At 42.3% G+C, this 27,782-nt stretch overlaps 3 protein-coding genes across 3 annotated transcripts; all 3 read right to left on the bottom strand.

Annotated features, from left to right (window-relative positions):
• Positions 1-55: 55 nt before the first annotated feature.
• On the bottom strand, positions 56-24,053 carry LOC138942956 (uncharacterized). Its single transcript, XM_070313453.1, has 3 exons — positions 23,381-24,053; positions 461-1,093; positions 56-195 (listed from the first exon to the last, which is right to left on the bottom strand). Exons 1-3 carry the CDS (start codon positions 24,051-24,053, stop codon positions 56-58), a joined length of 1,446 nt encoding a protein of 481 aa, XP_070169554.1.
• A 168-nt stretch (positions 24,054-24,221) lies between these two features.
• Positions 24,222-24,806, bottom strand: LOC138942955 (uncharacterized). The gene has a single exon (XM_070313451.1). It carries the CDS (start codon positions 24,804-24,806, stop codon positions 24,222-24,224), a length of 585 nt encoding a protein of 194 aa, XP_070169552.1.
• Positions 24,807-25,061: 255 nt separating this feature from the next.
• LOC138942954 (uncharacterized) lies at positions 25,062-27,782 on the bottom strand. Its single transcript, XM_070313450.1, has one exon. It carries the CDS (start codon positions 27,780-27,782, stop codon positions 25,062-25,064), a length of 2,721 nt encoding a protein of 906 aa, XP_070169551.1.

The following is a 27,782-nucleotide window of genomic DNA, read 5'->3' as shown; positions in this document are numbered from 1 at the left end:
GAAGCTTATTTAATACTTGAATTCCTTTGTGTTTTCTCACTACAATTAATACGTGTCAACGTCTTTGATCACAAGTCGCCATTATGGATCTTTTGTTCGCTATCGATAATCCTTCCGATCCATACAGTATAGATGGCGCCACTATACTGTGTGTGTCCTTACATATACTAGCGTAAGGACTAACATTCTGCCTCCCTTGAAAGGTTTAACCTTTCAACAAATAAATAGCCTATAAGCAAAGAACGGAGTCGTACATCCTTATATAAATAATAAAAATACCATATAATATGTCTTATACTCGGTAATAATATCGATATAACAAAAAAAAAACTCTTAACATAAACATAAACTCTTAACATAACTCTTAACACAAACAAATTTAACTTAAAACTAAACTTAAATTAATTTGTTGCCTCTTCGTCGATTGGCAAAATACATATTTTAGTTATCGCTCGCTTACATAATCCACGACTAGTTTGTATTGTGACTATTCGAGTAATTCCATCTATCCCGGGATGTATTTCTACGATTCGTCCCAGTGGCCATGTCATAGGACATGTGTTTTCATTTTTTAAGATTACCATTGTTCCCGGGCTTATGTTAACCGATGGTTGTTTCCATTTAACTCGTGGTCGTAACTGCGCGATATATTCTTTGGACCATCTAACCCAAAAATGTTGTTGTGTTTGACTGAGTAATTGATAACGCGTCAAACAATTTATCGATAAATCCATAAGATTATGTTCCGGAATCGCAGTTATAGCATCTCCTATCAAAAAATGACCAGGGGTTAAAGGTTGCAGGTCTGACGGATCGTTTGACAACGGTGTGATAGGTCTCGAATTTAAGCAAGCTTCAATTAAAGTCAGTACAGTATATAATTTCTCGAAGCTCAACGGCGTTGTGCCGATAATTTTTCGCATATGAGTTTTTGCCGACTTCACGGCTGCTTCCCACAATCCGCCTATATGAGGTGAATACGGAGGAATAAACTTCCAGCTAATAAACTGTTCTGCTAAATATTCATGTATTCGTTTTTGAGTCGTTTCTTCTAGCAAACAATTTTTAAGTTCTGTGAGCTGATTATTAGCACCTACAAAGGTAGTGCCATTATCCGAATATAAAGTTATACATTTACCTCTTCGAGCAATAAACCGTTTCAGTGAGTAGTGTATCTAGGCCGGTTCTAAGCCATGGTCCTCTGAGGGGGGGGGACCGGCGCGGGGGGGTATGACGTCACGGAGGAGGGGGGTGACGTCACGGGGGGGATGACGTCACGGGGGGTGACGTCACGGGAGGGGAGGGGGATGACGTCACGGGGTGGAAATGACGTCAGGGGGGTATGACGTCACTGGGTGGGAATGACGTCGGGTGGGGGGGTGAAGTCATGGGGGTGAGTATGACGTCACGGGGGTATGACATTACGGGGGTGGGAATGACGTCATGGGGTGGGAATGACGTCACGCGGGGGTGACCGCGGCGGCACGGTAGGCGCGGGGTCCGCGGAGAGGGGTAGGGGGACCGCGGCGGAACGGTAGGTGCGATGGCCGCGAAGAGGGGAAGGGGGACAGCGGCGGAACGGTTGGCGCGGGGTCCGCGGAGAGGGGGAAGAGGGACCGCGGCGGAACGGTAGGCGCGGGGGCCGCGGAGAGGGGAAGGGGGACCGCGGCGGAATGGTAGGTGCGGGGGCCGCGGGGAAGAGGGAACGCGAAGGTACGATGCCGCAAGTAGGTGTGGCATTGGTGTTGGAAAAGGATGACGTTCGCGGGAGAAAGAGATAAAGAGAGATAGCGCGAGGCATGCATGTACCGATGAGATAGCGCGAGGCGATGCGAGAGAGAGCATACGCGAGGCGGTGCGAGAGGGAGCATATGCGAGGCGGCGCGAGGCGATCACAGGCACGAGGGAGAAGGATAGCGTCCGCATTGGTTTTGGAAAAGGATGACGTTCGCGGGAGAAAGAGATAAAGAGAGATAACGCGAGACATGCATGTACCGATGAGATAGCGCGAGGCGATACGAGAGAGAGCATACGCGAGGCGGTGCGAGAGAGAGCATATGCGAGGCGGCGCGAGGCGATCACAGGCACGAGGGAGAAGGATAGCGTCCGCATTGGTGTTGGAAAAGGATGACGTTCGCGGGAGAAAGAGATAAAGAGAGATAGCGCGAGGCATGCATGTACCGATGAGATAGCGCGAGGCATGCATGTAGGAAAAGGAAAGAAGAAGGTGTAGAAATAATTGATACTTTAGTTACAATTATAATAATAATAAGTTTATTTCATAATTGTGTGTATATTACAATGTGTGTGTGTGTGTGTGTGTGTGTGTGTGTGTTAAAATAAAAATAAAAATAATAATAATAAAAATATATATATATATATATATATATAGGCGGCGCTCCTTCTGAAACAGAAAAATATTAAATATTAAAAATTAAATTTATATTAATATAATATTTTTTTTAATAGATACTTACATTATCCTCCTGGAGCCGCAAGCTCTTCCTCCCAATCCTTCTCCCAATTCTCCTCCACCTCTTCCTCTAAATTTTCTTCCTCATCTGACACCTCTTCCTCTTCCTCTTCCTCCGGCTCCCAATTCTCCTCTTCTTCATACGGCTCCAAGCCGAAAAGAGGCCGTAAATAAAAAATGTCTTCGTACTGCGTTGGGTGCACGCATGCACACTCGCGGGCTTCGCGAGTGTCACCCCACAAGCTTGCGTGCGCCCAACGCAAATTTCCTCTCATCCACCGCATGTATCGGCGGTGGATGACATCAATTTGCACGAACTGAAATATATTATTAATTAATACATATCACACATAATGTCGCACACACATGCCAAAACACTGAACACTACTTACCAGATTAAGACGAAACATTTTTATTCGTCGTTCTTTAAGTCACTCACTTCTGACTGTCAAACACTTTGTGACGAACATAACGGGATAGACATTGTCTCAAACATTTTATAGTAGGAGATGTATCACTTACGAAGAACGCTTACTCTCAGCTCTTGATAAGAAAACAAAAGTTAGCATGTTTTCACGAGCAAATATCTATAGCCTTTTAAATATGAATAATATATTATAATATGTAAACCACTATCGAACGACTATCGAACGGCCATTGAACGGCTATCGAACGGCTTTGAACGACCATTGAACGGCTATCGAACGGCTTTGAACGACCATTGAACGGCTTTTGAACGGCTTTGAACGACTATCGAACGGTCATTGAACGGCTATCGAACGGCTATCGAACGGCTTTGAACGACCATTGAACGGCTTTTGAACGGCTTTGAACGACTATCGAACGGTCATTGAACGGCTATCGAACGGCTATCGAACGGCTTTGAACGACTATCGAACGGTTTTGAACGACTATTGAACGGCTATCGAACAGCTATCGAACGGCAATCGAATGACTATAAACGACTATTGAACGGCTAACGAACGACAAAACAATTATTTATACACCATTCAAATATTTAAAGTCTATGTGCATGTACTGAAATGTAACATCCGCAGCCTGATAAGGTGGCTGACGCCGCTATCTAACGTCACGTACTGAAATTTAATACTCGCATACTGGGATATGAAAGAGGAAAAGGGAAGAATAAGAGAGAATAAAATATATTTTAACAGTAGTTTATTCTAAATAATGTTTGGGTGAATCTTTATGATGATTCGTCCACCAATTGAATATTTTAAATACATTTTGTAAAGCGCAATTTTTCAAATGTTTTTCACAGCGCATAGTATTAGTAACATCTAGCTTATTTAACGAAGTGATATCTTCATAATCCGCATCCAAGGTCTCAATAATAACGTCGTTTCTCGCATCATCGTCAAGTATATCGACCAACCATTCTCGTTTTTCGCATCCTTTAACGTACACGATAGGAGAAGCTCCATCTTCCTCTTCCGTCGCACCCATCATAGCTCTCATAATCAAACGCCTAGTGAAGCTGTATGGAATGTTTCCATCCTCCCATTGAAGTCCATGGTGATGTCCGATTAGCCATGAAGCTTGACATCTCTCAGATTTTGTAAGCGCACGCCATGGTACGGGACTTGCAAAAAAGTAATGAGAGAGAACAGATCCATTTCTCAATATCGCTACTTCCTTCACGACAAAGTTTCTCCCGATAATGAATCCCTCCAGATCCACAAACGTTGGCGCGATCATGCTGATAATATTACCGTACGATTGCAAGAACGATGTACGACTGTTGCCGATCGCCAAAATCTCAATCTTTATATATTTTGACATTGAAGGGGATATTTACTGATTTAGGTAATTTTACGAACTACGTTGGTCAATGGGCAATATTCGACAACGCGATCGTGTAAGATGAGACAATAGGCGGTAGTATTTGTCGGTATATCCTCCTTGCACTCAAACTCTAATCTCACGTCCACGGTGGAATTTTTGACAGACTCGTTTTGTCGCGAGCAATCGATAACTGCGAGAGGACCGCAATGTAGAAATTGTGAAATGTTTAATAGCACATCATCATTATCACACCCGTAATAAGATTTGCGAAAACGAGAGTACATATCGAACAAGAGGGCGAATCTATTTTTATCGAAATCTAAATTCAAATCATCGTAGGGATAAAATTCTGAGTTTAGATAGAGTTTAACGTTGGTCAATTTGCAGTCGTCGAATGTAGTAATATCTTTTGACACAGCATTTTTTCTACCAGTCTGCAGCGCAAAGATCACGTATCGCGGCTTCTCCAGCTGAGAGGCGGCTTTCACGGTCCACGAATGCTTGGTCGTATTATGCAATAGAGGAAATTCGTATAGATCCCAAGAGCGAAAACTGATATTCAAGTATCGCCCGCTTTCCAACGCGCGCAGCAAGGATAGTTTATTGATCTCGCTCAATATTACATGTGGCATACGCCATTGTATCTTGAATAATTCGATATCAGCTTCAGTCGAAGCATGTCCAAATATGCAATTGTTGTCGTTGCGCGAACGTATCAGAATTAATTCGTGACGAGCGTTGATCACAATTCGCTTATAATCTTCGCAAAAACCCAATAATATATTTAGCGGCACGCAAAAATTGAAGTAAGATTCAACAGCATTATGTGACATATTCCACGCAGCATTCCCCAAGATTTTACCTTTCTCGTTTGTTAGAGAGATATAGTTTTTAATCGTGGAAGTTATTCCAACGTTTCTGTTGCGGTCAATCTCCACACCGTCGAGTTCATATCGAAGTTCATCAAACATAAACGCGACACAAATGTTTCCCAATACCACTCTTCCCTCTTCAGCTACTTTACGCACCATCAACTTTCCTTCGACGTATAGAAAACTTTCACATGGTAACGTGTACAAATCTTGATGCTGTATCGGTATCCGTATCTCGTCGCTATATCCAAGCGTTGTGTTGGCGTATGGATTGTACGTATGAGTCTCAATCTTGATGATACGGTCGTCAAAGATCGGCTCATCTCCGATATTCAAGATGTCAATCATATTGTTATGTATTTCGTACGACGAATCCCAATGATTTTAAAAACTCGCGATTCAACGCGCTGAGCTTCTTTTTAGCGTAACCAGATATCTGATTATTGTCAAACGATACAGCAGCCACTCGCCTTCTCGCAAAAATATTGTCCCTCGCAAAGATATTGTCTCTCGCGTGCTCCGTGCTTCCGTACAACACAAGCATTTCATTTGTCAAAGGCTTTATTTTTGCCGCCGCCGTATATGCAATCTTACGGTAATTTCCTCTCCTCGAAAATCGAGCAAATGTCCTTCTTGATCAACAATGCGTATCGTTAAATCAGTAATGCTCCGTGCGACGATCGGTAGATAAATGATCTGTGCTGGCGTTTCCGATATTTTATATCCTGGCGGCACGCTCGGTGAAAATTCATGTATCGTGTGTACGCGCTTGTCATTGCTGTACGCGCCAGTGGTTACGCTGCATTCTATACGAATAATATTTACGCTAATAATATTTATTGGTACATCCGATTCGTGCCATTTCCGAGGCTGTAATATCGTATAACGATCGTTGTTGGGATTCGACGAGAATCCCAACAACGATCCAACGTTGCCCGGTTTACTAAAATTTATTCTATAGACACATTTGATTTCACTTTTTAGCGTATTATGATTAGCGCGAAGCGTTATTGGATATTCATCGTGTTCTTCGTCATCAACAATATCGTTGGAATCAACTACGCGTCGATGTCGTAAAATTGCATGTCGGAGATATTCGTTTATAGCGTGTAATTCGTACGATCCCTCGGGAATCGTAATTTCCTTATCGTCATCAAAATAAAATTTATTATTCCAAGAATTCACGTTCGATATCGTATGATACGTTTCAAAGTCCGTTAAACCAAGCTCGTAATCGCCATCGTCTAAATCTATAGCCGGAAAGTAACTTACAGCAAGCGCGCTACTCTTGCCGGTCAACGTAAGTGTAAGTGACATGCTGGAAAACTGTCAAACGAATACTGAGTCGCGATGGTGAATTGTCAGGCTTTAAATTTATATCGATCATCGACCGTTTGAAGAAATCCAAGACACAATTGTCCACAAATACTTTGATTATAATTTTGATAGGCCGTGTGATTGTATTCTATATTTGCAACATTCTGTCCAAAATATCGCACTAATTCCTTGGGCGGTCGCAGATTTTCAAAACTATCGAAATATACTACACGATCTCCCCTCTTTGCATACGCAACTCAATGAGTACCGGAACCATCGACCTCATCCAAATTGACGATACCGCTCTCATTTCGTCGTACACTGTTTATCGGTAAATTATTGCGCATGAAAACACCTCTAAAAAATTGTATACGTATACGTCTTGCAAGCTGTTCCAATTGTACATTGGTTGTTACACCGGCAGGCATTTTTATTTTGACATTTTTTTTTTTCTTGGCTGCTATTGAGAACCCTCGTCCACGCTTGTATGGAGCGAGATAAAGTCCGTGACCTTCCATGGCGCGATTATGACGCTGCATTTCTTCGAGCTGACGTTGCGTCGCCTTGCTATCGTTCACCGCCTTCGCGATTCCCGCTGCTCCGCCAGCCAACGAACCGAGAACTCCCAATAATGGTAAAATTGGTAAGATACCACCGCGCTTCGCTATAGGAAGTATTCGTTTTTTCGCAGTCTTTTTCTTCATCGATGATTTTTTTGTTTTCAGCCCCATACCGAATTTTGTCTTTGCCTTCATAGCCGCCCAAACAGCTGTAGCGGCTGCTCTTTCGCTAAGAGTCGAATCTCTCGCGGTAATACGCGTTCGCGCTTTTGGCGAGTATATTATCCGCAACGTGTCGTTGACCAAGATTGCTTCGGGAATAAGCTATGTCGTGCTCGCGACACGCGGCATCCAATGGATTGATACCTCGATCGCCTTTAGCCAATCGTGTTTCTAAATGAGTTCCTGGTCCGCAAAACTGATAGCCTGGAATATGTAATTCGATAGGAAGTGCGTTTATCGCACGATTTAACAAACCGCTATCTCTTATAATTTTTGCTGACATTTGTCACAATTTTTTATTAACGGTGTCGAAATGTGTTTGTTGCCACGACAAATTATAATGTCGCGTGCATCGACGATACTGTTGAACCTCTGAGTCAGCTTTTATATGTTCGGGAAGCTTGTCCCACAATTGTTCCACGTAGCTACCAAAGTCTCGCAGTAAAACAATCTTGGAGATAATCTGTAACTGCTCGGTGGTAAGCTCGAGAATATCGCTGTCAACCGATAGAAGAAGAAACATTTTTGAGACTGAGCGGTTTCGATTCGGTGCGCCTCTATAAATAGGGCCCCGATGACTCATTTTCCAAAATCTGATTTGAGATTTGCGAGAGCAGACATGCGGTTCGCGCGACAAGCGACGATAATCAAAGTGATAAATTTTGACGATAAAACACGAGTAATGTCCGAGAAAGAAATACGCAAGCATGGAAACATGCTGCCGACTACTATACGCGGTATCAGTTGCGGTCCTCCGAATTGCGGTAAGACTAACGTGTTGATAAGTTTGATAGAAAGTCCACACGGTGTACATTTCGAGAATGTATACGTATATTCGAAATCGCTTCAACAACCGAAATATCGATACTTGGAAAATTTGCTATTATCGATCAATGAAATTGGCTATTTTACATTCTCTAATAATAGTGACGTTATTCCACCGAGCGAGGCGCTTCCGAATTCCATTTTTATCTTTGACGACGTGGCGTGCGATAAGCAAGATACGATAAGAGAGTACTTTGCAATGGGTCGACACTCGAGCGTCGACTGTTTCTATCTTTGTCAAACGTATGCCAAGATACCCAAGCATCTTATACGGGACAATGCAAATTTACTGATTTTATTTAAACAAGATGGTACAAACTTGAAACATGTATACAACGATCATGTAAATACTGACATGTCTTACAGCGATTTTCGCGCATTCTGTCAGAAATGTTGGCAACACAAGTATGGATTTGTAGTGATTGATAAAGACAGTTTACAGACTAATGGAAGATATCGAAAAGGATTTAACGATTTTACAATACCCTAAAGTGGTTAGTCGCTATCGATACATCGATCGAACAACGTCTAAAAAATTTTCGTCCGAGCGCAACATGACGACGACGATTGACAGCGACGATCGTGAGAAGATTGCGAGAGAGATTGTAAAAACGAGCGAATCAATCCGCAAAAAATATCGTTCTTTAAAAACCGGTCAAATGCAGGAAGACGTCGCATTGGAGAGGCACTTTAAACCAATTATCAAACTTCTAAAACAACTTGTCGAAAATACAATCAATGTGGAATCTAATGAAGCGAAAATCGAACCATCGAGTATGCTCGAAGACAAGCATCTGAAAAAAGAGTCTGGAACAAAGCGAACAAGGTCAAATATATCATTGAACGGTTCGCTAATAACTTCTACTCCAAATCAATCGAAACGTAAGCGAATGAAACAATTATCGAATGTGATTACTTCTACTCCGATAAAAGATGTACAATCGAGTCAAATATTGCACGAAAGATCGTCTCCGTATGTGGAAGAAGTTTTCGAAACCACGCCTGAAACGCTTGTGACATCGGTTCAACATCTGCTACAAACGTCCGAGGGTCAAAATACATTGCGCACACATCTGGGTCCACTAGGGCAAAAATATGTTGGAGCTATTTTGAGTCAAGATAAAAATAGTATGGATTATGTTTACGGTGTTAAATTTTGCAACGAAGGAATGATGCTTGGTGATCAAATTTTTGATGTGGATAAAGATAACAATATAATTATCGGTGGAATAAGATACATGGGAACACCAGGTCTCTATGAGTTGATTTTCAAAAGAATACCCGACGGTAACGTATACAATGATGATGATAAAATTAAATACAAAAATATATTACTGGCGACAAATGCACATAGACGTGGCAATGATATGCGTAATCCAGTGTTAAGTAACAAGAGATACAAGTATAAAAATATAATAGCACCATTAATCTCTATTAAAAATATAATAGCGCCTGGAAAAAAAGCTGGAAGAGGTATAAACATACCGCGCGCTATGACGTTAAACGATAATAAGATCGATTACGTGCATTGGAATGATCCCAACGAGTTGGTAGATCGCTTGCGATTGCTGGAAGCTTCGCGTCAAGCCGGCAACAATGCCCACGACAATGAAATATTATCAATTATCGAGGAACTTTGCGAAGTTGGCCTTATTATAAATTAATCTATGCGTCGGCGAAACGAGTCAGTCTGTCATTATTGTTTGTATCGAAATGTCGATTAATAAATTTGTAACGATGCACCCTCCATCGTTACCCGGCACGTAGCCAGCCAGAAGTCTGCCGCCCGGCGAACACCAGCCGGGCAGTGGCAGAGGCGCCTAGCGCCCTTTTTTTAATCTCTCAAAACCGCGGTTGTGATAAACAATCATACGGCCGTTATACGGCCGCCGTTACGCCGAAGACCGAGCATCGCCGAGCGCTGCCGGAAGATCCCGAGCGTCACCCGCCGAAACTCCGCGTCGTTTCGCCCAGGGGAAGCGACGCGTTTACCGTAATTTACCCGCCGAAAAACAACGCGTCGTTATCCCCACCCGGGGGCGAACGACGTAATTACCGATAGACGCTCGGGTATAAGAAGACAGCGTTTCGGCATCTCGGGACCAGAACGATTCCTGACTCCGCTCGAGCAGTACGCTCCGAGACACCAGAACGATTCCTGAATCCGCTCGAGCAGTACGCTCCGAGATACCAGAACCGATCCTGAAAATCGTAGCAACGACGGAACGTGAGGTTGACGAGTTCGCAGCCTCCGCCGAGCATTCTCGGCTTCCGTGCAGTCTCCGAACTCCTGACACAAATCCGACCGACTCAACGAGAGCGGAGTGTTCGCCGCTCTCCTCGACTACGGTCTATCACTCGACCGCTCCAGCTAGCCGGACCGTGGGTTTGCGAGTTCGCTGCCCCGTCGAGTTTTCTCGACTCCGCCACGCTATCCTCAATTCCGCGAACGGAAGCAGGGACGGAGAGTTCTCCGCCCGGTCGAGGGTACTCGATCTCCGCTCGAATTCCCCGACCACTGGGAACACGCGAATTAATCCCGCGACCACACTAATACTAATATCACAATACTATAATTATAATTATCGCACCGAAATATCTACCGCCTAATAGTTCATTCTATTCCGCGCGCCGTCAAAATAAACACGGCCTTGCCGTATACGCGCCGACCGACCGCGCCCAATTTCTTGCGCGTCTCGCGCGCCGTCAAAATAAACACGGCCTTGCCGTACACGCGCCGACCGACCGCGCCCGATTTCTTGCGCGCCGTCAAAATAAACACGGCTTTGCGAATATTGTAAGCGGTTCGATATATCGAACCTCGCGCACCGAATAATCTACGCGCATTATATTTAGCGCGCTGCACCATCCGCCGCGCGCTCACGATTATAAATCGACCATTGCCGAAAGAGGCAAATAAAGACAATATCTAAAATCTTTCGTGTGTCTCACCTTTTCACGAGCCCTGATCCCGACCGAGTTTATCCACGCACTCGCGAAAAGTGACCCCGTTACAAATTTGGATTATCGTTGGGAACACCCAACAACTCATACTATCAATGGAATGGATTACTAAGAAATTACGTGCGCGATAACGCTCTATGTCAGACAGCCTCCGGCTTTGACGAAAGGTCGCGCAAGATACGACGCGTAGCGCAACCGGAAGATGATACTGATGCAGCAAACAAACAGTACGTGGAAATACGTGTCAAGCTTTTGGAAGACAGACAGGAAGAACTTGAGAAAAAAATAATCACGCTCGAGACGAATGTGCAAACGCTGCAAATAATGATGGATGAGATGCAGAAAATGCTTCGGTATGCAACTCACGCGCAGACTACATCTAATTCAGCGCAGGAGAAGAAAGATATAAAGAATATATGTGGAGGAATTATCTCATTATTGCAAATTATGTCTCGATCAAATATGTCGCAAAAGATCTCTGAAAAACAGCTGCTCGTGGAAGAATTGCATGCTCCAGCGAGAAAAAATTTCCCACGTAGACGTGTCATAGTACGCGGATACGACGATCTGTGGCAGGCGGACGTGGTCGAGATGCGTCCATATGCACGATTCAACAAAGGTTACAACTACATACTCACAGTTATCGATGTGTTGAGCAAGTATGCGTGGGCTGTACCGCTCAAGAGCAAGAGTGGAAACGAGACGGCTGATGCTATCGCAAAGATAATTCGAGACGATGGAAGAAGTCCGAAAAATTTTCAAACCGACAGAGGAAAAGAATTTTACAACACAAATGTACAGAAACTCGTGAAGAAACACAGCATTAATCATTATTCGACGTACTCTATTATGAAAGCCTCGGTCGTGGAACGATTTAACCGAACGTTAAAGAGCAATATGTGGAAAATGTTTACGTTTAATGGAAATTACAAGTGGATCGACGCGTTGTCCCGGCTCGTTAGAGAGTACAATGCGCGAAAACATCGCACTATCGGCATGAGACTTATCGATGTTACCCCCGCGATCGCCGATAAACTTTTAAATACGGTATACAGCAACGTAAAGATTGCGGCACCGGCAAGATTCAAAGTAAGCGATCCGGTACGCGTGAGTAAATTTAAGACCATCTTTGACAAAGGTTACACATCAAATTGGTCGACCAAAGTGTTTAAGATCGTTAAAGTGCAGAAAACTAATCCCGTGACCTATGCACTCAAAGATTCGCGCGGAAATTCCGTCGCCGGCGGATTTTCCGAATACGAGTTACAACGCGTTGCGAATCCCGACATACATCTCGTGGAAAAGGTAATACGCAAAAAGGGCGATGAGGTTTATGTGAAATGGCTGGGATTTGATACAACACACAATTCTTGGATACATAAAAATAATATATTATAAATACGTTAACAATAATACATAATATTAAAGATATTTTCCAAATATATAAACAAAATTGTACACTTTATAAAATATACATATAATTTACAATAAATATACATATAATTTTAATTTACAATAAATATACAATTTTTATTTACAATAAATATACATGATTTTTATTTACAACGATATTTTGTAATGTCCCCACGGTAGCGTGTCGGTGGTTTCGGGTACGATATACCGCTTGTCATCGTACGGACTTAGAGCAATTTTTGTCTTGCGAATAGTGTATACTTCGTGTAATTTAGATCTTATACAAGACTGCTGACGCGTCATTTCAATCTCTTCGTTCAAACACCGCGTGTAATCGTTGAACGTTATCGTTCTCGCGACGACGTTACTCTTGACACCTTTTACCTTTTTTGTGTCTTTTTTACCATCTACTCGCAACGCGTACATTTTTGCCCTAAGCCCGACGAATTCGGTCATGATGGCACCATTATTTTCATCCTTCATTAAACCCGGTATCTTTTTATTCGCGAGCGGTATACCGTACACATTGTCCACCGCATAATCGCTGGTATCGAATCTGTCAACGTTGCACTTTATATTCTCATATACATCTTCACACTCGATGTGATATATGAGACTGTCGGTGTCAGTGTACATGACTTTACATTTCTCTCGATACATAGGTATCATATAATCGTGGTGAAACTCGTACAAACATATCTTGGATATGTCGAGTATACACATACCCACGTAGATTGGTTTATTAAATTTCACCTCGAGATTGCGCAATTCAACGGCGATCAGATTCTCCGAAAACACGCTTCTACTATGAAAATTTGGTTTTGCGATCATTGCCTCTGCGCCATATCTTCCATCCCAATGTGTCACGAGCTTAATATTAACGTGATTGCGCACATTTTCCATTGTTTTGCCAAATACCGCATTATTCATTAATTTATATAAATTTTTTTCAAAATCATTTTTCGCGAATGTTCGGAATTGTGTATTAAGTTCGATATAACTGCGAAGCCATGGAGATTGCGAAAACTGTAATATTCGATGTATTTTTGTAACGCGAAGTCCGTGTCGCGTGCATTGCTGCAGGTTGCGGTAATGTATTACGTAACGTTTCTTATCGTATAAGGTTGCGAGCAGCTTATCCTGCCGCTTACCAGGTGGTTTGTCGCGTGTCGGGCAAAACGGTAGATCAGTGTGCGCATCGTGAACACGTTGCGGATACTCGAGATCGACTTCAAGGATGTAGCCTATAGGCGAATCGAGCGCGATCGATGATGTATCAAAATCGGATACGTCGTCGACCCATCGAAAATCTGCATAGGGCAAGGGTTGGCACATTGCCCATCCGTACAAATTATTTACATCAAAGTACGTAAGATACGTTGAAGGTTTCGATGGGTCGTACGACTGCATATACTTGTTATTAGCATGTGCGTATCTGTTGGAACATTGACTCAAACCACCGCGTATTCCGCGTTCGATAAATAAAACCATGTCGATATCCGTAAGCAATTCGAATGTAATATTTGTATGCTTCAACATGGCGTCCCACGTATATCCGGGAAGAGTGTAGTAATACGCGGGGTCGAGCCCATAACTTTTAATACAACTCTCGCGGAAATTTTCAAAAATGTCTGCTAATAACAAGACATCAATTTTGAGATACAAGTCGCTATATTCGCCCAGCGTTCGAATGGAGAACCGCTCCCACACGTTCTCGGCGTGCGCGTAATCGCTCTCGGATATCGTGTCACCGGTCAAGGAACTGTAAAATGATTCGCGCGGCGGTAAACACGTATCTTGCAACCTGTCGACGCAGTCAATATATTCGTACGGAAAGACGCCCTTCCGTGTTAATAAATTGAAATTGTCATTCGATTAATTTTGAAATTCAGATTTTAAAATTTTGAGTTTGTCTTTATTCAAGAATGATGCCAATTTATCGAGACTAGCTGTGAGAAATTTATACGAATCGATAAAACGCAATTTAATATGATGTTTTGATTTCTCTTCAGTAAGATTAACATTTTTCGTAAATGATATATATTTTTCCTTTGTTATTGGAAGTAACTCGATTCCCCCTTCGAACGCTGTAGCTATTTCCTTGATAATGAAGTGCGCGTCGTAACCGGATAAATTATGAAAAACTATTGGAATGCAAAAAGAATCTTTATAATTTAGATTACAATTTGAATGCGCGGGACCTCTGTATCGCCCGGTCAGATGGCAATGATCGCGTACGAGTGTATCGTCTTGTACAAATGGTTTCTCGCAAATGTGGCATTGTGTCGCGCTATGAAAATTTTCCCATTCATCAGATGTTAAATTTACCAGGGGACATTAGCTGATAAAATACTTTTTACACGCAGTGCTAAATTTTTAAGTTCTTCGACGAACCATGATATGCAATCGATATCGCGACGAGAATGATACGCGGATAACGAATCATCGTACAAACAATGTACATAATATGCTAAGCTAAATACTTTGTGATGTTGGTAGTTTCTCTCTTCCTCCGTCTTCTCTAAAACGCACTCCAGATCGGCGTACACGACGAAAGGAAGCCGCTCCTTCCGATTATAGTTGTTGAACGTGAGCCACTTGTCCTTATCGCTCGGTAATCGGATAGCGCACTCGTTCATCTCGCGACAGTCCACCGTATGTGATTGTAACTTGTTGTTCGAGCCAAAGTAGTGAAAACATTTGTAAAAGAAATAATTTTTAATTTTTGTTCAAAGATTTCTGTAATATAATTTATTAAATATATACGTACCGATCGCAGATATATTTCTTGTGTTCTTTTTTGCTCAATTGCGAGCTCACGAGGCGGGATAGATTCTTGATCCACGCGAAATGTCCAACGTTGTTGTCCACGTACAACAGGTTGACGTGTTTGTCTTTTTTCAGCTCACTCAGACGTATCGGGACAATGTTCTTTTCCTCGATACTATATACATTGATTGAGATATTGTTGGCATGTTCGAATTTTTTAATTTGATTCACATTCACTGGAAACTCAATGTCCTGGAAATTCAGCACTGTCGTGTAATGCGGGTACGAAGATTCCCGATAAACATGATCTTCAGCTGGGTATAGAGCGGCGACCACAGACCACGCGAAACACGCATTGTCATTAGATTGCACGTTGATTACTGCTCTCTTCATCGTTATTTCTCGCGGTAATTTTATGTGGCATCCCGCGCGCAATGGATTATATTTATTTATATTTACATTTAAATCGAGTATTCGCGATAATGCCCACCCGCTATCGCGTTCTTGAAATTCTTCGAGCGATGCTAGAGTGGGCTCGACAACGCGCCGCTCGTACCATTCGCGTAAATCGGATGTGCGAAAGAGTTCATAGTTTCTCGTATTGATACTTTTATTTGCGCGTTTATCACCCGTTACAAATTCACCATTGAACACTGTATTAATTTTCACATTAAAGTGTTTTTTCAGCATGGTTTGCACGTGTTCGAACACAATGTCTTTAGCATCCTCGAAAAATTGACGAGGCTCGATGTGATTATGATTTATAACCGCACCAGTCAATATGCGGCTCTCGAACGCCGTATCGATCTCTCGCCAAATTAATCCGTATTGCCGCGTGCTGCATCCTGCACCCGCGTGTACAAAACGTGTGCGTAACGAGTTCTTCAATCCCTCGAGTCGTGCAATTCGGGCAATCAGCGATTGTCGAATCCCAATCGATAATCGTGGCCGTTTGATTCGACTTTGTCCTTCTAATGATTCGATATATTCGTCGCATCGTTGCTCCCACGCAACGTACTCCTCTATCGAATTCACCCTTGCAGATTGCTCGCGTAGATTTCGTTCGGCATTGTTTTCCGCCATATTTCCAAATTTATACAAAGAATTTTTTGCTAACAAGATGTGCTTATTAACAGCTCTTGTCTCGGAACTCTTGGCGAAAATACTGACAGGGTGTGCCTCTTTACCATGATTTTATATTCTATCTTGATGTCTCTTTCCATCATGTGTATCTAAATCTTTATTTCGCGATTTGTCACGTACATTTTGGCTAATGTCGATTATTGCATTTTGTCGTCTAGAGATGATGTCAAATCCCAGATGTATCGCAAAAGTTTCAAATTACATGCAGCTGTCCAATGTTAGTGCAATTTAATCATGAAGATTATCCTTATATTATAAGATTTTGTCATGTTTTGACACGCGCGTTTGAAATCTGATATCTATAGGCGATGTCATCGCGAAGCAGCCGCACATCGGCGCTTGCAAATTTTATATTACGTTGCATTTTTGTGCATTCGGCTAAATCTCACACCTGGTGATGATGTCATCGCGAAGCAGCCGTATATCGGCGCTTGAATGGAAAAATTGAAAAAAATATCGCGTCATCAATAATCCCCCACCACATTGCAATTTTGAAACGCTAATACATATTTTAAATATGTTCAATACGTTCAGTATTGCATCAACCACTTGTGTGAAAGGTTCATATAAAAATGTATCCCACTGAAGGAAGCCGCATGAATTATTACGTTCCGATTCAAGATGCTGATGAAACTTCACCGTGTAAGAAGAAATGTAACAAGTAAGTTTTAATTAACTTGAATATTTTTTATACTTTTTAAATATTTTTTATACTTTTTAAATATTTATATAAATAATATTGTTTTTACTCCCTAGCATTTCATCCGAGTCTCGTCGCGCGGTTCGTATACTCGGAAGACGATACGCCTTAACTCCGACGTCGTACAAATATTTGGACATTGGAATAAACGTTGGAGCTGTATCTTGCGTGGAATTGGTTCTCGGCGATAATCGGGGCAATCAAATAATATTGCCCTTTGAAACGTGGAAATCGCTAATGCTGAAACGTGCGGACATTGAACGACTTCTACAATCGGCTGAAATCCCATTGCGGATTCGAGATTTGACATTCGAAGTGGTTAAAATATCTGATTCGAATATTATAAAAATTGGATTATCAAATAATTCCTTATATATGAAGCCGCCAACTCTATTCTATTTATTCGATTTTGAAAAATGTATAGATCATATGTATTACTGGTTATGCGAAAATACGCATATTGTAAATGAAAAATTCAAACAATTTGTAACTGTTTTACAACAGAATAATATCGTTAATGTATGCGACGCTACAAAAACTATACATGAAAGTGATATGTTTAACAGCGAATCGCTCATAGATTGCGAGTTATTGACATGTGCTGTAAATGATATTCTTCACGAGACTTGTAATAAATAAGTGATTTTACTAATTATCTGTGAATTTAATTATTTATCCCATTCTTTATGTATGAATAAAACTGTGTAATCGATATGCACAGTCTGCAAAACTTAAATCTTTCTCTCGACACACTCTGCTAAAGATGTAGAAAAAATGATGAGGTAGATGAGACGTGATACTCCAGTTAGAAGGAGACAAAAGATATGAAACTACAATATATAATTGAGAGGAGTGTGTAACGTTATAATATGCAACCGTTTTCATCCTTACGACGATCCTAACAATATGTGTTATGGCTGATCAAGAAGTTATTATTATTGAAGATGACAACTTGATGGAAATTGAGATTTTGTCGGACGATTCATCAGACGAAGACCGCATACTTTCTGAGGATTCCGATTACAATAGTGATTGCAGTAGTGTTATTATGGACATAAATCAACGTACTTTAAACCGAGTTGAAATAAATAGTTTAGGTGAGGTAAAAATGTGCGGTATATACTTTTATTATAAAAGTGAAGACAACAAAAAATTTTGCACATGCTGTTTTATGCGTATTTCAGATTTATTTTCGAATATTCGTGTTGTGCGAGAGCATGAAAGTGCAATTTATGAACTAATCCTGGGATCGTTTTGCAGAGAATGTGGAAAACCGCTGTACCAGATAATGCCCTGCAATATGTGCCCAATTTGCACAGTATAAGCTGGACAAAACTTGTGTTGTGAAAAGACTTAAATAGGAAATATGGGGGCCTCCGAACATTTTGTGGAATTATAACAATTTCTATAGGAGGATTTCATACAGGTGAACTCGGTGTGTGCATGTGAGTTATGGGAAAGAACATGCCTTAAATGTCTCGAGTGGTTGGAAGAACAGTACCGACACGAGATGTTACAACAGGGGCATGGAATTCAATCGCTGGCTAGCCGAATCGCGCGACTTGAAAGTTTAAGACATTCGTTACGCACAAAATACAAACCTTTAGATGTCCGTGTCCCAGCGCTATCGACAAACACTCCTGTCACTTCAATTGTACAAATGGTGCAAGGTCAAGCAATCGGTTTGAAGAAATCTCGTACAATAGATTTGGATCATTGTCTGCGAGATCATTATATAGTGATGTCCAAGGATTGGGATTTTGATATATAAAAATGTAAGTATCTATTTAAAAAAATATTATATTAATATAAATTTAATTTTTAATATTTAATATTTTTCTGTTTCAGAAGGAGCGCCGCCTATATATATAGTAACCGTATATTTCTTCTTAAATTATTTAATTAATAATTATTGATTCGCCGGGCGGTTCTCCGATGCCCACGGTACACCTTCGGCGCGTATTTCGAATATCGATCTCGCGATCCACAAAAATTCCCGGAATCACAAATAAACTAAGTTGGGCGCCAGGTACGGCAGGCCGCACCATTCACGAAAAACGCAACACCAAAAGATAATCGCGCGATCGATAATTAACGCGACGGCAAAATTCCGCGGCTATTCAGTATACCCGAAATGGTAGAGGGGGGGGTTCGGGGAAGACGGGAGAAATCTTGAGAGTCGAGAACACGGGAGCCAAAATGAGCATTCGGTCGGTTAAAACAAAGATAATAATAATATATTTAAAACGAGAGAAACAAGAGTATAGAGTAGTTCGTATAAATAATAGCCTTGGATGACAGTAATTATTTTACAGGCGAATAAGATATCTCATTTCCGCGGAGATCGGCACGACCGTGCGCAACAGTATCAAATTACCGGGCGTCTTACGCGCTTTAACTCGACTTTTCGGCCGCGAGGATTTCCGCCGTACGAGACTTAATTGGGCCGCGACAGCTAAAGAAATCTCTCGAATACGACGGTAACTACTTTACGCACGCTCGTGAATCCGCTTCGATATAATAAAAAAATACTAGATTGCACGACTCAAATCGGTCCGTTGGTCCGGCTCGCTGTAAGCCGATATACGGCTCAATAACAATGACGGTGACCTTTGCGTTGAAATGCCTAATCTCTAGCTCGAATAACTCGCGGAAACTAATAGCGGGCTCAAAGACACCCGATAGATGTATGGTGCGAATTTTTAGGATTTCGCTTCCTCCTGACTCTAATTTCTTACAATACTCACAAAAACACGCGCTAACAATACACCGGAACAAGACGGAAACTATCGATAACGACTGTGGTGTACGAGTCTCGCGGCACAATACTTTGCGCGAGTCGGAATATCGATCGCGTGAACGCAAAAATCCCGATAATTTACAACATTTTATACAGACTAACGCGAAAATAACACTAATGACTGTCGGCGGCGGCGAAGTGAATAGAGAGAGCCTATTTTATCTAATTCGGATGAGCGACATGTGCCCGTCGGCCGTGCGACTTAATCTACCAAAATTATTCACCAAATTAATTCACCAAAACGCGTGGCTCGACAACTATTTAGGGCGCAACTCATCCGAATTAATTACCTACAGTTATGCGGCAACAAAATCGGGTCGACGACGCTCGTCCCACCGGCCGGAAGTTCTCTGTGCTTCTCCTAAGCGGTTCGGTGTGTTCGCTCGCTCCCGGAAAAGCCTGCGTCTTCTCTAACGGCTCGCCGAACAGTGCCGAGCGAGAGTCCTGCAGGAGACACGTCGGCGCGATAAATCGCTATCGCGCCACTTGTGGATGCGCCACAAATGGACACGTTACAAATGGACACGAGATTTTGCACACGGTTCAATTGGACACAGTGCATTTGGACACAGTAATTTTGGATACAGTAGCTTTTGGACACATAAGAAAATACGCATCGTTTACTTGGACACCGCTCAATTGGACACTGTTCATTTGGACACCGTTCGTTTGGATACAGAAAGATGCGCACCGTTCATTTGGACACCGTTCGTTTGGACACCGTTATTTGCCCACCGTTCGTTTGGACACCGTTCATTTGCCCACCGTTCGTTTGACACCGTTCATTTGCCCACTGTTCGTTTGGACACCGTTCATTTGCCCACCGTTCATTTGGACACCGTTCATTTGCCCACCGTTCGTTTGGACACCGTTCGTTTGGACACCAAAATTTGATTTAAGTTATACGACGTAATCCGCACCAAATTTTTGTTTTAAATAAGAAATAGGTTTGGGTTAGGTTATATCTTCCGGAAGTGGAGCCCCCCCGCAGGGGGGGCGGAACCCACTGTATCCATGCATGACATCCAAATATGCGAAAGGCTAAACAAAGTGCTAAAAGCAATGTAAAATTAATGACATCAGTATCAGAAATATATAAGTATGAATATATTTTATTTTGACAGATATTATAACCTTCAAATGTATCTCCTTTTCACGATTTCATATTTTACATAGATTTACCAGTATAAAGTGTTATAAGAATACTGATTATATTTTCCCAAAATGATTTTTATTTCTCTCCATCTGTTACATATTCAAACAAACAGTGCGCATGTTTCTGTGTACAAATGAACGGTGTCCAAACGAACGGTGGGCAAATGAACGGTGTCCAAACGAACGGTGGGCAAATGAACGGTGTCCAAACGAACAGTGGGCAAATGAACGGTGTCCAAACGAACGGTGGGCAAATGAACGGTGTCCAAACGAACGGTGGGCAAATAACGGTGTCCAAACGAACGGTGTCCAAATGAACGGTGCGCGTCTTTCTGTGTCCAAACGAACGGTGTCCAAATGAACAGTGTCCAATTGAGCGGTGTCCAAGTAAACGATGCGTATTTTCTTATGTGTCCAAAAGCTACTGTATCCAAAATTACTGTGTCCAAATGCACTGTGTCCAATTGAACCGTGTGCAAAATCTCGTGTCCATTTGTAACGTTTCCATTTGCACCGTGTCCAATTGTACTGTGTCCAAGTGAAGGCCACTCAGCGTTACGCAGGGCCGTCCTGCGGTCCTCGCGATCCTTGTTGTCCTCACGGCCGTGTTGGTGGATCCTCGCCCCGAAATTTCCTAAATCGGTTGTTGATTGACCGACAGATGCGGAATTTCGGCAGCGTCCGAGCGGTTCTCCCTCCTATTTCGAAAAATAGGTCCATGGTGAAGAATCCTCCCGCCGCTCCGTCCGTGGGACTCCCTCGCTTCGCGCGGATGGAGTGGCCGCCCCTTCGGCCGGTTCCTTCCGGTCCTTCGCTTCTGTCCCTGTTATAGTAATATTAAATTATCGGTAGCGAGGTATATTGGCCACCATGAGGGTAGTTAATACTGAAAAACTACGACCTGATGTCTCCTGTGTCCTGGACTCCCGCCCTTGGCCGTCTCTCTTCTCTCTTCCTCTCCTTCCGCCGGATGGGATCCCGCCGCTCGACCTCGTGCCGACAACTAATTCGCGGGCTCATCTCGAGCTTACATTTGCGATTTTTCCTACCGAAAGTCAGATCGCGCTGATCTGACCATCGGGCCGCTCTCTCCCTAAATTAGGAAGACGCAGGCCCCCCAAAAACCGCCCCCGATCGGGCCATTCGGCCCTTGTGACGAACGTCCCAAAAACATCACGTCACAACATATATATTTTTATTATTATTATTTTTATTATTATTATTATTATTTTTATTTTAACACACACACACACACACACATTGTAATATACACACAATTATGAAATAAACTTATTATTATTATAATTGTAATTAAAGTATCAATTATTTCTACACCTTCTTCTTTCCTTTTCCTACATGCATGCCTCGCGCTATCTCATCGGTACATGCATGCCTCGCGCTATCTCTCTTTATCTCTTTCTCCCGCGAACGTCATCCTTTTCCAACACCAATGCGGACGCTATCCTTCTCCCTCGTGCCTGTGATCGCCTCGCGCCGCCTCGCGTATGCTCTCTCTCGCATCGCCTCGCGCTATCTCATCGGTACATGCATGCCTCGCGCTATCTCTCTTTATCTCTTTCTCCCGCGAACGTCATCCTTTTCCAACACCAATGCGGACGCTATCCTTCTCCCTCGTGCCTGTGATCGCCTCGCGCCGCCTCGCGTATGCTCTCTCTCGCATCGCCTCGCGCTATCTCATCGGTACATGCATGCCTCGCGCTATCTCTCTTTATCTCTTTCTCCCGCGAACGTCATCCTTTTCCAACACCAATGCCACACCTACTCGCGGCATCGTACCTTCGCGTTCCCTCTTCCCCGCGGCCCCCGCACCTACCATTCCGCCACGGTCCCCCTTCCCCTCTCCGCGGCCATCGCACCTACCGTTCCGCCGCGGTCCCCCTTCCCCTCTCCGCGGACCCCGCGCCTACCGTTCCGCCGCGGTCCCCTCCCCCTCTCCGCGGACTCCGCGCCTACCGTTCCGCCGCGATCACCCCTGCGTGACGTCATTCCCACCCCATGACGTCATTCCCACCCCATGACGTCATTCCCACCCCCGTGATGTCATACCCCCGTGACGTCATACTCACCCCCATGACTTCACCCCCCCCCCCCGACGTCATTCCCACCCAGTGACGTCATACCCCCCCTGACATCATTCCCACCCCGTGACGTCACCCCCCTTCCCTCCCGTGACGTCACCCCCCCCTGACGTCATTCCGACCCCGTGACGTCATCCCCTCCCCTCCCGTGACGTCACCACCCCTGACGTCATTCCCATCCCGTGACGTCATCCCCCCGTGACGTCACCCCCCTCCTCCGTGACGTCATACCCCCCCGCGCCGGTTTCCTCTGACCCCTCACCCCCCCTCAGAGGACCATGGCTTAGAACCGGCCTAGATACACTACTCAGTGCATTAAGAAATGATACCGTACTCAGATCAGACACTAACTCGAAGTGCACCGCTTTTGTGCTAAGACAAATAAAAATCGATAAATACGCTTTGCTTGTTTTATTACGCGATACCTTTATTGTAAATGGACCTGCATAATCCACACCTGTATATAAAAACGCCCGCGACTGTTGAGTTACTCGTACCGCCGGCAAATTGCCCATTAACTGATTTGCAGTTATCGGTTTTGAACGAAAACATGCTATGCAAGATCTTAATACGCGACGTATTGCTCCTCTGCCCGAAATTGGCCAATAATTGTTACGCATCATCGCCAAAACAGCTTGTGGTCCCGCATGTAGATTTTTATAGTGTATGTCTCTAATTATCAATTTAGTGAGATGATGTTTATTGGGTAAAATGATGGGGTATTTCTGTGAATATTCTATGGATGCGTTGCAAAGCCTTCCCCCCACACAAATGATACCATCTTCATCCAAGAACGGATGCAGTGCAATTATTTTGCTTTTTGAATGCAATTGCGATTGCGCACGAAGACTATGTAACTCTTGTGCAAAACTATGGCCCTGACAGCCTCTGATGAGTATCTTCATGGCATGATCTAATTCTTCTATAATTATCATCTTCGACTTTGGTAACGTATGTTTCTTATCATTATTTTTGAAACGTAAACAATACGCGACCACTCGCTTTAATCGCGACAATGACGAAAATCTTTCGATATCTAGATAACCATTTTCCTTTTCACCATAAACAAATAAATTTATAGTTCGTTTTTCTATTATATCTTCTTAAAGGTTTTCATTGCTAAATGGTACAAATGCTGTATTTCGATGTAAGAATTGTGGACCTTCCCACCAAACTGTTTGATTTTTTAGTTTTTCAGGATTCACTCCTCTGGATAAAAGATCCGCAGGATTGTCTTCCGATCTGACGTGATACCACTGTGCATCTTTCGTCTCACGTTGTATTTCGGCCACCCTATTTGCTACAAATGTTTTCCATTGCGTAGCTTCTCGCGCTATCCATGATAGTACTATGGTTGAATCTCTCCAATAATATACTTTATGTATTTGTATTGTCAGCGTCCGCAATATATTTTTACCTAATTTGGCCAATAGCGTTGCACCGCATAATTCCAATCTTGGCAGTGATAATTTTTTAATGGGCGCCACTCGCGATTTTGCACATAGTAGCCTAATGGTATATTCCTTTCTTGACGTGGTGCTACGAAGATACAAACAGGCACCATATGCTGTTTCCGACGCATCACAAAATCCGTGCAATTCTATTTCTAATGGGTTGTCACAGAGTATTCTTCTTGGAATTCTTAGCTGCTCCACATCAAAGATCTGTGCTTTCCATTGCACCCACATATCTTTTATGTCTTTTGTAACTTCTTCATCCCAGTTACATTTTAATTGCCATAGCCTTTGTATGAGTATTTTAATTTGTATGATTATGGGACCTAATAGTCCTAGCGGATCATATACTTGTGCTATGCTAGCTAATATGTTGCGCTTCGTAGGTTTATTTTATGTTATTACTCAATATTTATTTTGATGTGATATTGAAAAACGTCAACTGAAGTATTCCACAATAGGCCTAAAATTTTATTTGATTCGCTCAACTTAATTGATCTGTTTCAATTGCTTGAGTGCGTTCACTGTGTCCGCTCCTGTTAATAGGTCGTCTACATAGAAGTCTCTCATTATTACTTCACCAGCATTTTTGAATTTATGCATCATCTGCTGTGCTATTTCTTGTAAGCATCTAATTGCTAAAAAGGGTGAGCTTGACATGCCATATGTGATCGTGTTGAGCTCAAATATTTGTATGGGCGCCTTTCTATCCCATCTCCACAAAATACGTTGCAGTTTGCGATCTTCTTTCTTTATCATGATTTGGCGATACATTTTAGTTATGTCGGCTGCCATCGCGTATTTATGTTGCCGTAAACGTATAATTATGTTGAATAAACCTTCTTGAATAATTGGGCCTACCATGAGTATGTCATTTAAGGATTTTTTAGAGGTAGTCTTACACGATGCGTCAAACACCACTCTTACCTTCGTGGTTGTACTCTCTTCCTTTGTTACTGCATGATGAGGAATGTAATAAGCTGGTTTATCTAATTTTACATCAGCCTTCATCTCTGTCATGTGCCCAAGTTTCAAATATTCTGCCATAAATCCATGATAATGCACCTTTAATTCCGGTTGCCTCTCTAACCTTCTCTCTAATGACTTTAATCGCCTTTCTGCTATGTCTAATGATTCTCCTAACTCTTCTGCTCTACCCTTTAGCGGTAGCTGTATTGCGAAGCGACCCTCTTCGTCTCTATTGTGAGTAAGAATAAAATGTTCCTCACATTGTGTCTCCTCATTTGATCGATGTACTACTGGCTCTACTTTTTCAATTTCCCAAAATTTTTCCAATTGTTGGTGTAACACGGTATTGATTAAAACCCCGCAATATGATCCATTGTCCCGTGGCTTCACGTCTTCGATATGCAACGGGCCTGAAATTATCCATCCGAATAATGTTTCCTGTAAAATGGGAGTATTTTTTGCTCGTCGAATTTGTCTGCTGCCCAATAACTCCCAAAAAATAGATGCGCCTAATAGTACGTCTATCTTCCCAGGAGAAGAGAATGTCGGGTCGGCTAATGTTATGTTGAGTGGTATATCTAATTTGTCTTCGTCAATATTACCCATTGGCAAGCGCTCAGTTATTCTATTAATTATTAACAGAAGAATTTTAAATTGACATGCATTTATTCGAGATTCAATGGTCGCATGGACTCTTTGAACAGCTTTAACAGGAGTATTACTAATACCCGTAATCGTAGTGCTGATAGTTTCTTGTTTTAGATTTAACCTTTCACTTAAATCTTTCGTTATAAAATTGGATTGCGATCCATTATCTAGAAGCGCATGACATTCGTGTACGGTTCCATAAGCGTCGCGAATGTAAATAATAGCGGTAGCGAGAAGAATCTGACTAGTTCCCCGAATACTACAATGATTGAGAACCGTGGCTGACTCCTTTAACTTTGACCCAACATCTAACTGTGATGTCTGAATATTATTATTAATGGATTGCACTTCGAGTTTATCTGATCTTTTGATATTAACTAAATCAATTCTATGTAATAGAGTATTATGATTACCTTTACATGTTTTGCAATTAGAAGATTTGCAATTTCGCCCATGAAATCTTTTAAAACACTTTATGCATAAACGTTTCTTTTTTACCTCTGCTATCCTGTCATTTATCGACATTTTAAGGAACACCTGACAATCCTGTAAACCATGATTGCCGGAACATATCACGCACGATGAATCGCTTGAGGTTACATAGGCTTGCGTTACATTTTTATGATAGCCTGGAATGTATTTACCATCCTTCCGATGGTGAATTGCGTTCGCACTCTGCGAATTTTGATTTGCCCGATTTACCGCTTCTAAAAATGCGCTGCGATTAATAAGATAATCTATAAATTCGGTTAATGTAGGAAACTGTTCTATTGTCGATCGTTTGGATTCCCATTCTCGACGAGATCCCTTGTCAATCTTTGGTAAAAGAATGTGTATGATTATTGTACTCCAGCTCTCTACAGGTTGCCCGAGTTTTATCAGTGATTGTGTATATTGTGAAATATTATCTACTAATACTCTAAGATCTGCATGTGACTCTTTAATGATGGCCGGAATATCAAGTAACATCTGAATAAGATATTGCACAATTAATCGTTTATTTTCAAATCGCTGCTTCAACAAATTCCATGCTGTTACGTAATTATCATTTGTGATCTCTAATGAATTAATAACCTTCGCAGCCTCACCCGTCAAAGCAGATCTCAAATAATGTAATTTTTGTACATTAGGTAATGAAATATTTGAAGCGATGAGCGACTCGAACAAATCACGAAAAGGAATCCAACGTTCGTAAATTCCATCGAATTTTGGCAAGTCAATATTAGGTAATTTTACCATCGGACGAACTACTAACTGTTCTTCGTGTACAATAGGTTGCGCACTCGCATGAACAATTTGAGGAGCGGGCATCTGTACCGTCATGGATAGTATTCGCGCTTTAGTAATTAATTCATGATACGCAGCTTCAAAATTAGATCTTTCTGTTTGTTGCGCGTCGGAATCATCTATGTCTTCAATTTTATTTTGAATTGCGTCGAATTCTATCCATAATTGTTCTGCCTTTTCTAACCTACTATTCAATTCTACTGTTTTTTCAGGTTCATCTTCCAGTTTTGCAATAAAAGTTTTAAAGGTAGTGAGTCTCGCCCGGACTCTACCACGTTGTCTAATTAACTGTGGCAATTGTTCCAT

This window comes from Polyergus mexicanus, unplaced genomic scaffold, assembly GCF_030449975.1.
Source record: "Polyergus mexicanus isolate NDT 795.1 unplaced genomic scaffold, iyPolMexi1.0 SCAF_24, whole genome shotgun sequence".
NCBI lineage: Eukaryota > Metazoa > Arthropoda > Insecta > Hymenoptera > Formicidae > Polyergus > Polyergus mexicanus.
Note: the sequence above shows the minus strand (reverse complement) of the source record. Positions and strands in the feature narration are given on the sequence as shown.

Coding starts and splice junctions, on each gene's coding strand:
- LOC138942956 (XM_070313453.1), bottom strand. CDS start 24,053: ATGATAATTATAGAAGAATTAGATCATGCCATGAAGATACTCATCAGA. Junction 1,094..23,380: donor CCATGGTCCTCTGAGGGGGG/GTGAGGGGTCAG, acceptor CTACCTTTGTAG/GTGCTAATAATCAGCTCACA. Junction 196..460: donor ACAAACTAGTCGTGGATTAT/GTAAGCGAGCGA, acceptor AAACCTTTCAAG/GGAGGCAGAATGTTAGTCCT.
- LOC138942955 (XM_070313451.1), bottom strand. CDS start 24,806: ATGTGGGTGCAATGGAAAGCACAGATCTTTGATGTGGAGCAGCTAAGA.
- LOC138942954 (XM_070313450.1), bottom strand. CDS start 27,782: ATGGAACAATTGCCACAGTTAATTAGACAACGTGGTAGAGTCCGGGCG.